This window comes from Tursiops truncatus, chromosome 12, assembly GCF_011762595.2.
Source record: "Tursiops truncatus isolate mTurTru1 chromosome 12, mTurTru1.mat.Y, whole genome shotgun sequence".
NCBI lineage: Eukaryota > Metazoa > Chordata > Mammalia > Artiodactyla > Delphinidae > Tursiops > Tursiops truncatus.
In genome coordinates this window covers 58,273,115-58,288,203 of record NC_047045.1, presented here as the reverse complement: position 1 = coordinate 58,288,203, position 15,089 = coordinate 58,273,115, and the positions used below count along the sequence as shown (strand labels likewise).

General features: G+C 40.7%; 1 protein-coding gene across 4 annotated transcripts in view; it reads right to left on the bottom strand.

Annotated features, from left to right (window-relative positions):
• Positions 1–15,089, bottom strand: part of AKAP7 (A-kinase anchoring protein 7) — a 141,469-nt gene that overhangs the window by 111,152 nt on the left and 15,228 nt on the right. For all 4 annotated transcript variants that reach the window (XR_012324836.1, XM_073789597.1, XM_019951830.3 and 1 more), the window contains exons 3-4: positions 14,647–14,786; positions 6,579–6,715 (exon numbers count right to left, since the gene is read on the bottom strand). Coding sequence is in view for 3 of the 4 variants with exons in the window: in XM_073789597.1 (XP_073645698.1) it covers positions 6,579–6,715; positions 14,647–14,786 (277 nt within the window). In the remaining variant the exon portion in view is untranslated. The remainder of the gene's footprint in view (positions 1–6,578; positions 6,716–14,646; positions 14,787–15,089) is intronic.

The window sequence follows — 15,089 nt, the reverse complement described above, 5'->3', positions numbered from 1 at the left end:
CTACCTTAAATGTAAATGGATTAAATGTTCCAACCAAAAGACACAGATTGGCTGAATGGATACAAAAACAAGACCTGTATATATGCTGTCCCCAAGAGACCCACTTCAGACCTAGGGACACATACAGAGTGAAAATGAGGGGATGGAAAAAGATATTCCATGCCAATGGAAATCAAAAGAAAGCTGGAGTAGCAATTCGCATATCAGACAAAACAGACTTTAAAATAAACACTATTACAAGAGACAGAGAAGGACACTACATAATGATCAAGGAATCAATCCAAGAAGAAGATACAACAACTGTAAATATTTATGCACCCAACATAGGAGCACCTAAATACATAAGGCAAATGCTAATAGCCATAAAAGGGGAAATTGACAGTAACACAATAAAAGTAGGGGACTTTAACACCCCACCTTCACCAACAGACAGATCATCCAAAATGAAAAATAAATTAGGAAACAAAAGCTTTAAATGGCACATTAAACAAGATGGACTTAAATGATATTTATAGGACATTCCATCCCAAAACAACAGAATACACTTTATTCTTAAGTGCTCATGGAACCTTCTCCAGCATAGATCGTATCTTGGGTCACAAATCAAGCCTTGGTAAATTTAAGAAAACTGAAATCGTATCAAGTATCTTTTCCGACCACGAGGCTATGAGACTAGATATCGATTACAGGAAAAAGTCTGTAAAAAATACAAACACATGGAGGCTAAACAATACACTACTAAATAACCAAGAGATCACAGAAGAAATCAAAAAATTCCTATAAACAAATGACAGTGAAAACACAATGATCCAAAACCTATGGGATGCAGCAAAAGCAGTTCTAAGAGGGAAGTTTATAGCAATACAATCCTACCGCAAGAACAAGAAAAATCTCAAATAAACAACCTAACCTTACACCTAAAATAATTACAGAAAGAAGAACAACAACAAAAAAAGAAACCCAAAGTTAGCAGAAGGAAAGAAATCACAAAGATCAGATCAGATATAAATGAAAAAGAAATGAAGGAAACAATAGCAAAGATAAATAAAACTAAATGCTGGTTCTTTGAGAGGATAAACAAAATTGATAAACCATCAACCAGACTCATCAAGGAAAAAGGGAGAAGACTCAAATCACAGAATAGGAAATGAAAAAGGAGAAGTAACAACTGACACTGCAAAACTACAAAGGATCATGAGAGATTACTACAAGCAACTATATGCCAATAAAATGGAGCTGGAGGAATTAGGCTCTGTGACTTCAGACCATACTACAAAGCTACACTAATCAAGACAGTATGGTACTGGCACAGAAACAGAATTATAGATCAATGGAACAGGATTGAAAGCCCAGAGATAAACCCACACACATATGGTCACCTTATCTTTGATAAAGGAGGCAAGAATATACAATGGAGAAAAGACAGCCTCTTCAATAAGTGGTGCTGGGAAAACTGGACAGCTACAGGTCAAAGAATGAAATTAGAACACTTCCTAACACAATACACAAAAATAAACTCAAAATGGATTAAAGACATAAATGTAAGGCCAGACACTACCAAACTCTTAAAGGAAAACATAGGCAGAACACTCTATGACATACATCACAGCAAGATCCCTTCTGACCCACCTCCTAGAGAAATGGAAATAAAAACAAAAATAAACAAATGGGACCTAATGAAACTTAAAAGCTTTTGTGCAGCAAAGGAAACCATAAACAAGATGAAAAGACAGCCCTCAGAATGGGAGAAAATATTTGCAAACAAAGCAACTGACAAAGGATTAATCTCCAAAATATGCAAGCAGTTCATGCAGCTCAATATCAAAAAATCAAACAACCCAATCCAAAAATGGGCAGAAGACCTAAACAGACATTTCTCCAAAGAAGATATACAGATTGCCAACAAACACATGAAAGAATGCTCAACATCATTAATCATTAGAGAAATGCAAATCAAAACCACAATGAGGTATCACCTCACACCGGTCAGAATGGCCATCATCAAAAAATCTACTAACAATAAATGCTGGAGAGGGTGTGGAGAAAAGGGAACCCTCTTGCACTGTTGGTGGGAATGTAAACTGATACAGCCACTATGGAGAACAGTATGGAGGTTCCTTAAAAAACTACAAATAGAACTACCATACGACCCAGCAATCCCACTACTGGGCATATACCCTGAGAAAACCATAATTCAAAAAGAAGCATGTACCACAATGTTCACTGCAGCTCTATTTACAATAGCCAGGACATGGAAGCAATCTACGTGCCCATCAACAGATGAATGGATAAAGAACATGTGGCACACATATGCAATGGAATATTGCTCAGCCATAAAAAGAAATGAAATTGAGTTATTTGTAGTGAGGTGGATGGACCTAGAGACTGTCATAAAGAGTGAAGTCAGAAAGAGCAAAACAAATACCGTATGCTAACATACATATGTGGAACCTAAAAAAAAAAATGGTTCTGATGAACCTAGGGGCAGGACAGGAATAAAGACGCAGACATACAGAATGAACTTGAGGACACGGGGAAGGGGAAGGGTAAGCTGGGACAAAGTGAGAGAGTAGCATGGACATATATACACTACCAAATGTAAAATAGATAGCCAGTCGGAAGCAGCTGCATCGCACAGGGAGATCAGCTCAGTGCTTTGTGACCACCTAGAGGGGTGGGATAGGGAGGGTGGGAGGGAGGTGCATGAGGGAGGGGATATGGGGATATATGTATACATATAGCTGATTCACTTTGTTATACAGCAGAAACACACACAACATTGTAAAGCAATTATACTCCAAAAAAGACGTTAAAAAAAAAAAGTCTCCTAGAGAAGGGAGTCCCACCTCCACTGAGAAATGTAAACATTATAATACATTGAGAACATACCCACCCCCTCACCCCAACCCAACTGCACACCACGTAACAGTATTTCTAGTCAGTTACGTGTCCATCAGTAGAGGCTACTGAGACACAGGAGGCCGTTTGTACTTCTAGCAGACTAATCTCTCCCGCCCTTCATGCACTTGTGCTCATCTTCTCCCTCCTGTCCCCATCCCACTGCTCTCCCTCTACCTCTGCATCTTTCACAATCACACTCTATGGAATAATAATAGAAAACTGATTAGTTCAGGCTCTTCTACTGACCCGCATTCGCTTAATTCCTAGGACTGCCAGTTTCCTCCAATGTATAAAAAAGGTGACATTTCTGTGCTGCCCGACCCAGAACACTTGTTAAGGAAATAAAATAAAATAACATTTGTTTGGGGAATCGTGGCAGAGGAGCAGAGACTGAAATATATATACATGCCATAGCCACGACCCATTTCCGGTAAGAGAGATAAACCCTAAACTTATCAATCAATGGTAACAGTCTTCTCTGGTTTAAAAAGGTCTCTTTGGGGCTTCCCTGGTGGCACAGTGGTTAAGAATCCACCTGCCAATGCAGGGGACACGGGTTCGAACCCTGGTCCGGGAAGATCCCACATGCTGCGGAGCAACTAAGCCCGTGTGCCACAACTACTGAGCCTGTGCTCTAGAGCTCGCGAGCCACGACTCCTGAGCCTGCATGCCACAACTACTGAAGCCCACGCGCCTAGAGCCCGTGCTCCGCAAGAGAAGCCACTGCAATGAGAAGCCCTCCCACTGCAACGAAGAGTAGCCCCCGATCTCTGCAACTAGAGAAAGTCCGTGTGCATCAACAAAGACCCAACATAGCCAAAAAGTAAATAAATTAATTAAAAAAAAAAAAAAAAAAAAAAGGTCTCTTTGGGGTACAATTATTCAGTTAATTCAAACGTCCTTTCAGGATTGTTTTTCCCTTCCCTCTCCCCTTCCCCTTCCCAGGGAATCCAGCATACTCTAATAAGAGGACTGAAAAAGTTCTTTGATCTGCTTGCTGTTTGGGTCCTAAGAGATTCCTATTTCAGGGCGACTGGTCTGGTCATATCCCTGGGTGCCCTACACTCGTGTCCGTGAAAGCCCACCTGTTCTTTCTGGGCATTGCACTGGCATGTGCTGCTGAAGCACAAGATCCCTGCTGGGGTCTCTGATCAAGAAACACGGATAGGGCTTCCCTGGTGGCGCAGTGGTTGAGAGTCCGCCTGCCGATGCAGGGGACACGGGCTCGTGCCCTGGTCTGGGAAGATCCCACATGCCGCGGAGCGGCTGGGCCCGTGAGCCATGGCCGCTGAGCCTGCGCGTCCGGAGCCTGTGCTCCGCAACGGGAGAGGCCACAGCAGTGAGAGTCCCGCGTACTGCCCAAAAAAAAGAAACACGGATGTTCAGCAGTGTCGCTGTCCCCCATCCTGTGCCTTCTGATCCACCAATTCTCTCTGACCTTCCAAGTTTACCCACCAGGGCACAAAGAAATTTCTGGATCCATCTATATACCTTGATAGGCAATGGGGAATTGAAGGAACCACCTCAGGTGCAGGTGTTAGAAATCTCCCTCGACTCGGTAGCACATTCTTTCAGCATTACTCAACAGGAACTTCTCTAAAGAGTTGAGCTTTTCCCAGCTACACCCTGAGAACCCCAAACCAAGGTGAGTGTCTCTATCACTCCCAGTTCTCTGCTCCAACACTGGCTGGAACAGTCAACCCCAAAAGGGGAGCCAGGATGTGTCTGGCTTCGTGCCTCTTCCTCTGATTTGCTCACTCCGCCCGGCACCAGAAGGCCTCTAGATTCCCCTCCCATCCTGGACGACAACCCTCCTCCCAGCTGGCTGTGGTTTCACTGACCACATGCAGTTCTTCTGAATTAATCACTGGTTCAGCATCTCTTACTTGCCATCCGTGAGACCAGCTCAGTATTTGCTCCTGCTCCTGCCATTTGTGTGGGTTAATTCTGTTTGTCAACTGAGGCCATGATACCTAGTGTTTGGTCAAACGCCAGTCTAGATGTTGTTGTGAAGGAATTCTTTTAGATGTGATGAACATTTAAATCAGTAGACCCTGAGTAAAGCAGAATGTGGATGGGCTTCATCCAGTCAGTTGCAGGCCTTACGAGAAAAGACTGAGGTCCCCCAAGGAAGAAGGAATTCTTCCTCCACGCCGCCTTTGGGCTCGAGCCTATACTGTCAACCCTCGCCTGGGTCTGCCGCTTGCCAGGCTGCCTTGCAGAGTGTGGACTTTAGCCCCCACGGTCATGTGAGCTAATTCCTTAAAAGAAATCTCTCTCTATATAGCTACAGCTGTAGATACAGATATATCCATATATCTAGATATCCAAATGGATATCCATCCTATTGGTTCTGTTTCTCTGGGGAAGCCTGACTAGTCCACCATTCTAGCACACAGGGGACCATTCATTTTCTCTCAGGCTTTCATCTTGTGTCACATCTTCTCTGGCTTCTTTTCTTTTAAGAGCATCAGAGTATTTCTTTTTTCTTCTGATTGGCAAAGTGAACAGTGAAAATGAGTTAAGTAAAATCTTCTGGTCCTCTCTGTCACTGCAGCGTGCTCAAGACCTGCTCTTGGGTAGATCATGTTGAGAGAGATCAGAAGACTGATCCTTAAAGACATGCAGTTCTAACTATTTAAAAAGATATCACTACCCGAATCATAATTTGACTGTTTATTTTGAGTTACTAATTTATTGTTTTCTCCCTTCTATTTTTCCTTTTCGTCGCCCCCTTCCCAATCCAAGCCTTGCTCTTCATTCCCTCAGGAGACTATGTCAGGGGAGAAAACAGAAGTAACCTGTAACCTGTAATTCTGGTTTTGGCTTTCCAAAGAGCTTATGCTTAAGCTTAATCCAGAGGGCTAAACAGGGCAAGGGGTGCTCATACCGACAGACAGAGTATCCCAGAGAATTTGAGGAAGAGCAAGGTTTCTCCACTCCAGGCTGGAAAGCAGCAATCAATGACTAATACTCAACTTTTATGGTACAGCTCTGGGTTTGGAGGTTCAGGCTGTACAGGTACTCTAGGAATGAAGGCAGTAAAACTGAAATTGTCCGTTACTCTAGTAAATGACAGCTCTAATAGCTAATAATATCAAGTGCCTGCTATGTGCCAGGCCCTATACTAAGAGTTCTTACATGTATTAGTACTATTATTTTCTCCATTTATTTAAAAAGTAAATGATTTGCCCAAAATTGGGCAGCTGTTAAGACATGGTTGGGCCACGGTTCCAGAATCTTTACCTGGAATCCTAACCTAAATGGTCAGACTCCAGAGTGCTTACATAATTAACACAGATAAAATAACTGTATAACCAATGCATCTGATAACAATAACAGTTTAAAAGTATAGATTAAGGGGAATTCCCTGGTGGTCCAGTGGTTAGGGCTCTGCTCTTCCATGCAGGGGGCACAGGTTCGATCCCTGGTCAGGGAACTAGGATCTTGCACACCACGCAGCAGCACAGCCCCCCAAAAAAGTGTAGATCAGGAAGAATATTTATATGGCTAATTCTGTACATTGGCTTATTAACTGGAACAAATTATAAAAGAATACTTCTTAAAAAAAAAAGAATACTTCTTTAGAATTTCAATGCCTCTTTTGGTTCTGCTATGATTACTCACATTACAGTAATAACTTGGAAAACAATATTCCAGAAAGATGTATTACTCACATGTTTATTTCATCTTCATTTAATAACTGCATCACTAGCAGGGTAATATGAAAGGAACCATCTCTGTTCATTGCTTTGGCCAGTCGCTGATCTTGTTGTATTATTGCATTTTGCAGGATCTTAATTTCTTTTGTAATCTAATCACACACAGACAAAACAGAGATTAGGTAAGCAAAATTTCCTTATGGTAACACTGAAATCAAGGAGAAAAATAAGCAACATATGAAATGAGAATGATGTCAAGATCCTTCAGCCAAACAATGCTTAATTGTCTAACTATTCTCAAATATCCTGGAGAAATGACTTGGAAAGTTTAATAGGACGTTTAACTTAAAAAAAAAAAATCACACAATGCTTGTCCATTTTAAAAGCATCAAGCCCAACACCCTTCTTTTACAGACTGCGCCACTGGTTGCGTGGAAAAATTCTTAATGGCCATGTATCTTTTCAGAAATGTATCCTTGGAATATACAGTATGACTCACTATAATTATGATCTTTCCTAAAAATAAAAGTTTTATTCTTGCCACAGAAAGGTCAAACTGGCAGACAACATTCCATTTCTGTTGGCAGTAATATTTATTTGTCCCCAAGTGAATGTGTCTGAGAACCCATTCTTCACGGCCTTTAAGATTTTTTAGGACAGCAATAATTTCAACAGGAATGACAACTGTCATTTCCCCAGACATGTGAGGAGGGGCATCACCATGGAGAGAGAGCTGCAAACAAGTCTAAATGCGTATGTTAGAAAAACTGTACAGTCCGCACCTAAGCAAAACCCCTGGTCCCTCATCAGCCTTCCCCTCTCAACCTAATGAGAACAAAGAAGAGGAATGGTGGCTTTTCCCTCCTCCATTTCCAGTTGGAGACAACTCTAGTCAACTTCTAAATGTGAGCGCACTGGAAAATAGTTTGAATATGGACTAGCAAACCAAGCAATCCCCAGAGAAAAGAGCACACGTAGAAGCCCAGAGGCAGCAGAATTAGAGAGAAAAGGAAGAGAGAGGGGGCTGGCAACAGAAGCAGAGCCCTAAAGAGACAGCAGAGATAAGAAACAACTGAGTCATGAGCACAGCAGGCTGTTCTGATACTAAAGAAGCTGTTTCACCCTGAACAATGTTCCCATTATCTGCAGAATGCAATTGGGCAAATCATGAGATACTATCCTGGGATCTGACTTCTCACGTATCTTTACAATAAATCCACATCACCCAAAATAACCTCAGCATTTCTCTATTCCTTGCAACCTGGAGGACAGTAAAATGAGAAACAGTGTTTTCCTGGTAGGAAGTTATGCAGTAACACCTAACACAAGATTTCCCAAGGGAAGATGTCACTTCCACGACACCCAACAAAAGAATACTCACAGCCTGATAATTAAAATGCTCCTAAAGCAATAGTACACAAAGATCTTACAGAGTCAGCGTTTCCTCTACCTCTATATTGCTAAAACTAAATTGTAAACTCCCCGAGGGCAACATCTATTTCTTCCACCCCTCCATCTCGCCACAGTGCCTGGTAATAAAAATAAACACAACACTGAGACCACAACAGTAACTACCCTTTCTTGTGTGGTCACTAGGCTCTAGGCACTAGAGTGAGCATTTTACATATATTAGTTCACGGAAGCCTCCCGCCGATCCTGTGAGGTAAGATGTTGGTACTGTCTCCATTAAAATAAATTGAAACACAGAAGATTAAAAAAATCTTTTCAAGATCATATACCCAAAATAGCAAAGGAATTTGAGAAAAGGATAAATTACAATACATGAGAAAAGATGAGGGAAGTACCTGGAGGAAAAGATCCAGGAGTGAGGAGAAGCGGCCAGAGAGCCGTGCAGGAAGAGGTACAAGTAATGTGTTTTCAAGAGGAGACAAGGAGAGAGGCAGACATGTGGGTGGTGACTCAAGACATGAAACATCAAGGGAAAAAAGGGCATTTAAAGGAGATTCTGAGGAAGTTTACTGGATCCTGTGTAATAGAGCACACAGGCCCTCTCATAAAAGCCTTTAGTGTAAGTCTACACCACTCTGCGAGGATTTTACACATGAATTTTTGAGAGATTTTTCCAGGTGCAATGAAGTGCTGAGATCAGCTTTCAGGAATGATGAAGCAGCTCAAGACGGTCCAGGTTCACGTCGGAAGGGCCTAGCCAGTGCCGAGTAAATCACGCAAGATCAAGAATATCAGACCTCAAAACAGTATAACTACATCTTCAAATCTTAGCTGGTACAAATGGTAATTCTGGCTTAACTGATCGTGAAAAAGTGGTTTAGGATGATAACTTTTTAATACAGAGTGATGCAAATTAAAGGTACTGGACTTGTATCAGAAATCCTGGATTTTTACCCCAGGTCTGCCGCGGGTGGAACCCCACAGAGGTTACCTAGTCTCAGTGAGTCTTGGTTTCTTCAATTGTAAAGCACTGCCAAACTTACAGGGATGTGTTAAAGGTCACGGCAGACAAGCTACAGGAAAGCACTTTGCAAGCTCTGCACCATTTGCCTAATATAAGGTCTGCAACACTGCCACTATTATTAAAATCAGTGGTTCTCTACCCCAGGGGACATTTGTCAATGCCTGAAGACATTTTCATTGTCACACCTGGGGTTTGCCACTTGCACTTAGTGGTAGAGTATCTGCATTTTCATAAAAACTGAGTCTTCATTCTAAGCTCAAATACTAATTATATGTAAATTCAGGACAATGCTCAAAAATTTCCATCCATTTGTATATTCCGCATTTTAGTGCAATGTCCTACTATTTAGTGAAAAAGTTTTAGACCATTCATATCTTTGAATTATCCAGTAGCTTGTAAAACTGCAAATTAAAATTTGTAAAACACTTTGAAGACTATTGCTCTGAAGTCATACAGTACTTATAATGCAAAAATAACCTTAATCTATGAAAATTCTAAAGATAATCTAATCAAGTAATGTATTTCTAACTATGCTTTGATGCTCCAGATCAACTTACATATTCCTTGATATCATCTTTAAAAAAATTTTAATGCATTTTATTACTAATTATATTCTTAAAAGATAAAAAGAAAAAATGAAACTACTTCAGAGTCTTCTCTGTATGCCATTTTAAAAGGTACCAGTGTCGGGCTTCCCTGGTGGCACAGTGGTTAAGCATCTGCCTGCCACTGCAGAGGACATGGGTTCAAGCCCTGGTCCGGGACGATCCCACATGCCGTGGAACAACTAAGCCCGTCTGCCACAACTACTGAGCCCAACTGCCACAACTACTGAAGCCCGCGCACCTAGAGCCCATGCTCTGCAACAAGAGAAGCCACTCAATGAGAAGCCCGCACACCACAATAAAGAGTAGCCCTCGCTCACCGCAACTAGAGAAAAGCCCCTGCACGGCAACAAAGACCCAACGCAGTCAAAAATAAATATAAATTTTTTTTTAAGTACCAATGTCATTAAAGGCCAAAGGAAACTAATTTTTACAGTCCCTGTTTAAAATTCTACAAAGCCTTTAAAGCGTATCTGTCATCATAATCCCCAGCCACTGGCAGTATTATTGCACAATGCACATTTTTTATACCTAATATTGTAGAGCCATATTTAACTAGAATATTAAAAGAAACTTTAAAAAATAAAAGCTTATTAAAATCTTAAATATTTCATTCATTGAGTAGTTTCTTTGTATTTAGAGAATAAAAACAGACACGAATCTGCTAAACCTCACCACTAAGCCATGTTCCACATGCCTAAAAATGACACAAGAAGAAATTTCATTTTTCTATCTTTTAAGCTTTCTAGTTGATTCAAACCATACATGAGCTCAAAGAAAAAGCCTTCACGTTAGTTCGTGAGGGAGAGCAGTTATAGTCTCGCACACAGAAGGAGAATGTCCTTGACCTCATCTTTTGACATTATTTTTGGATTTTTTCTAAGCTGTTAACATAAATTACTCCTAAATTTGCTGCCTCATTAAGATTTAACAGAATTATCCCAACAATTTGCTACCTAACTTTTCTTCAAAGCTGAATATAGTCATTTTTCTTGCTTGTTTACACAAAGGAAAAAACTTGAAAATTTAACGATACAGCAATAAGTAAAAATTTTAAAAACATCCTAAAATAGGAGAATTTTCTGTATTTTAACATACATGATGATATCAAGTATTTTCACAACTACATTTCCCAGAAAGGAACAGAATGCACAAATCATTTTTCATCTTTTCATAAGACCAATAATTTTCACATTACAAAATGATGAAATACAGAATTAAATGTAGCAAATGCCTTTTAAAACCCCTAAAGAGCATCATATTTTTCCATTAGTATAAAACAATTATCTTACCAAAAAAATTAATACACTCCTAATTTCAATCAGCTTCTGATTGTTCCCTTGCATTTTTCAGTGTTGACTTACCTTAAATTATTACCTCTCGTAAGAAAGCATACAAAACCAACATATGGGCAAATCCACCCAGAACTAATAATTAAGCAATTCTAGCCAGTTAAGAAATATTTAGGATTTATTATAATGCCATTAAATTTCTCATCTTTTTATTTTTAAACTAATGTGTAATTGCAGGTAGTGGAGAAACATACTTTCACATGCATGCAATTAGGATATTTTTATGCAGTCATTCTAATTCATTTTCCAATTCTATTTCTTAAAAATATGAAAATCATGATTTTCCAAAACTAATGCATTCCAAATGTCTAATAACGTGTTTAAAAATCAAAGACCCTTATAAGTCTGAATACTTTTTTCTTTAAAACTAGGTGCCAACAAGTAGAGGCCAAAAGTAGAGCAGCTCATTGTCAATGTGCTGGCTTCCAAAAGCTTGTTTGCAGGTCACTTAATTGGAACTTGGAATACAGTCTCCCATTGAAATAATGTTATAAATGCTGCTCCTTTTCCCAGGCCTTCCCACAAAAGCCCATAAGTAGTTTCAACAGAAAATTAACATTCGATACTTTCAAACAAACAAACAAAAAAGGTGCTCATACGAAAGATATGAAAAGTATCTCCTGGGCTTCCCTGGTGGCGCAGTGGTTGAGAGTCCACCTGCCGATGCAGGAGACACGGGTTTGTGCCCTGGTCGGCGAAGATCCCACATGCAGCGGAGCGGCTGGGCCCGTGAGCCATGGCTGCTGAGCCTGCGCGTCCGAAGCCTGTGCTCCGCAACGGGAGAGGCCACAGCAGTGAGAGGCCCGCATACCGCAAAAAAAAAAAAAAGTATCTCCTAATCTTGTCCTATTCCTAGCCCTCCTCCCCATATTTGCATTAAGCTTTCTGTTACCCACAAATAAGTCTCTTGAGATGGAAATATTAAATTCTTTGGTTTCCAGGTTACTTGAAGCTTGTGTGCCCCACTATTACAAGTCACCCTACCCCCTGGAAAACAAAGTGCCATTGAACCTATATTATAAAACCAGCATTTGTAACACTGTACTTATTATTTATAAACGTTCTGGTTGGAATTTGGTATGCCAGAAACACACCTGCCACCCCGAAATGACAATATTTTGTGTGTGTGCACCTACTCTTGCCAAACTCCGTTCTAGGTACTGGGAACGACCTGAAAAACTTTGTGAGGAAGATTAACAAGTGTCAAATTTCAAGGATGACAAATGACAAAAGGAAAGCCATGAAAGTGTTGTGTTTTGTTGGGGTTTTTTTGGTTTTTTTTGGGGGGGGAAGGGGTTGCCCTCGTCAGGGTGGTCACGGGTGGGAGAGGTTTGAGCTGAGATTTTGGCATTAACAAAATCAAAAGGAGAGGAAAGTAAACTCCCAGCCAGAGAAGGCTTTCCAGAGGGCAGAGGGAAACTGGCAAGTTCAAGCAAGGCCAGAGGGGCTCAAGCAGAAGGAACGAGGGCTGAGGTGGAAAAGGCCAAGCCATGTAGAACCTTCTAGAATATGGTAAAGCCTCTGTCTTCCTCCTAACAACAATGGGAAAATACTGAAGTGATAAGCATGTAGGGGATGTGTCCAGATTTGGATTTAGAAAATAATCATTATCACCTCCATTTAACAACTGAAGACACTGAAACTACAGCAATTAAGTAACCTGACCTACATCCACAGTGCAGTTTGTAATCCAGCTGGTATCCGAACAAGGTCTGTCAGGTTCCAAAGCCTGTACTCTCCTCACTTTCTACAGAACCTCCAAGAAGTTGAGAAGCAGAAACAAAGGTTACAGGGTGAAACAAAGCAGCTTGCAGGGTGAGAACTAAGGGTTGCAAACAGTTCTCTCATCCCCTCCTCTCATCTTTGCAGCCTGAATCCTGAAATAAGTAGCAGAAGAAAAGAATCTCTCCACCCTCTTTCCCCTTGGTCCCCTTCCCTGCCAGCCCTATCCCAGCACATCACCCCACCAGTCTTCAATGGAGGAGGCGGGAAGCCGGCACAGGGCTGGAAGCGGCTGGGGCAGGCTCAGAGGGGTTGCAGAGCTGCTGCTCTGACCAGCAGGGCCAAGAACAGAGGCAGGCAGGGAGCAAGAGGAAAGGAAGGACCTCAGCAAAGCAACTTAGAGAAGGGCTCACCCAACTTCTACACTCACAGACGCTGGAGTGAAACAATCTCTAAGCAAGAAATCAAAAGAAGGAACCTGGCGTCTCTTCCAATCAGAAATCATGTGCCCTTGGGGACATCACATGGCCTGTTTCACAGGCAGTTTCCTCAGGACCTGGCCTCCGTCTGACTGCTTGCTTAAATAGCACCACCTGTAGCTTCCTGCTCTCTTCTCATTCCCATAGGTACACGTGATCCTAAATCTCAGAGAAAACCTGTCCAAATAACTCACAAGTATTTTAATACATAATTTCTGATTGCATTAAACTTTGCATCAGCTAAACACTTTTAAGGGCTATTTTACTGTTAACCCGCCACTACGTACCAGTAAAACCAAAGTCTGATTCTTTACTGTATCAAATTCTAAAATCCTGTATTGCTAGGTAATACCATTTCTCTTTTTATGTGTTTCTCTCCCCAACTAAACTGTATCTCACAGACTAGATACTTCCTAGAGTGTCCTAAAAGAATTTATTTTTTTCTTTGATATTTATTTCTTTGATTTCAATTTCATTTGCTTTGATCTTTAAAAATTCACTAGCATTGTGTAGAAACATTTTAGTTAAATAAAGGGAAAAGCAACCTGAAAACATGCCCAGTTAAGATATCAGAGCCCACAATCAAACAGAAATTCAGATCTAGCTCTTAAGATATATGAAATTGGGCCAAGATATAAAAACAGTCAGTCATCCGAATAAGGTGTTCTTTCCTAAGGCATTTTTAATTCCTAACTCACTGCTCTAGAGGTCTTAGATACTGCAGTTTTCTCTCTCAGTCACATATAAGGGTTTCTTAGTGTGGGCCAGTTGGCTGGTCCCATTTCCTATTACCGATGCCACATTAATTTTTCAGACTTTTAATAGATTTCTACCGAGTTTGTCATGCACTATTAAGTTGGTACAACAATGAGTAATTTTTAAAGAAACTACGTTGCAATAATCATTACCATGAACTGGACTAAGCAGCAGGAAATCCCAGTTTACTTTTCCCACAGAGATTTCAGAATCTTTTTTTACCAGCTCTCTGCTTCTGAAAGATTCCTCCACTATGATGAACAAACACTTAGAAAGGAGCTTGACATGCTACCTGGCAACACTTTTTCAAGTGGCTTTTGCAAAATTATTGTTTAAATATGATTGCTTAAATAGTATTTGTTTGTTTTTGTTTGCGGTACGCGGGCCTCTCACTGTTGTGGCCTCTCCCATTGCGGAGCACAGGCTCCGGACGCGCAGGCTCAGCGGCCATGGCTCACGGGCCCAGCTGCTCCGTGGCATCTTCCCGGACCGGGGCACGAACCCGTGTCCCCTGAATCGGCAGGTGGACTCTCAACCACTGCGCCTCCAGGGAAGCCCTAAATAGTGTTTTTTAAAATTACTGTTTATACATATTCTATATTCCCTGTGTGGCCCAGCTAAAAATGCCACCAAAGACTCTTAAAAGCTGAGAGCAAATGGGCTTATGAGCATTTAGTGTACCTTAAATATAATTTAGAATAAACTTAGTAAAAATAATTTTTTAAAAAATAGCACCTCTTTGTTGGTGATCGGAATGGATAGGAAATAGTTGGGTTGACCATCTTTTTGCTTTTTTTTCCTCTTCTTTATTTTATCTTTATTGTTCCATTCCTTTTCTTTACTTCTCTCCAAATTTATCTGAGGTACATCAGTGACTAGAGAAAAAAAGTCAAACAACATGTCTAATGCATTTAAACAAAGATAATATAATCAGAAAAAAAACAAGCACTATACAAGTAGCAATCATTCTTAACTGTCATTTTCAAATCTAAAATAGGAATTGGCAAACTCTTCTGCCAAAGACCTCATAATAAATATTTTAGGCTCTGCAGATCATACGGTCTTAGTCAAAACTACCCAAGTCTGCTATAGACAAAACACAGATGAATGGGTACAACTGTTTTCTAATGAAAATTTATTTACAAAGCAGATAGATGTGGCCCACGGGCCATGGGTTC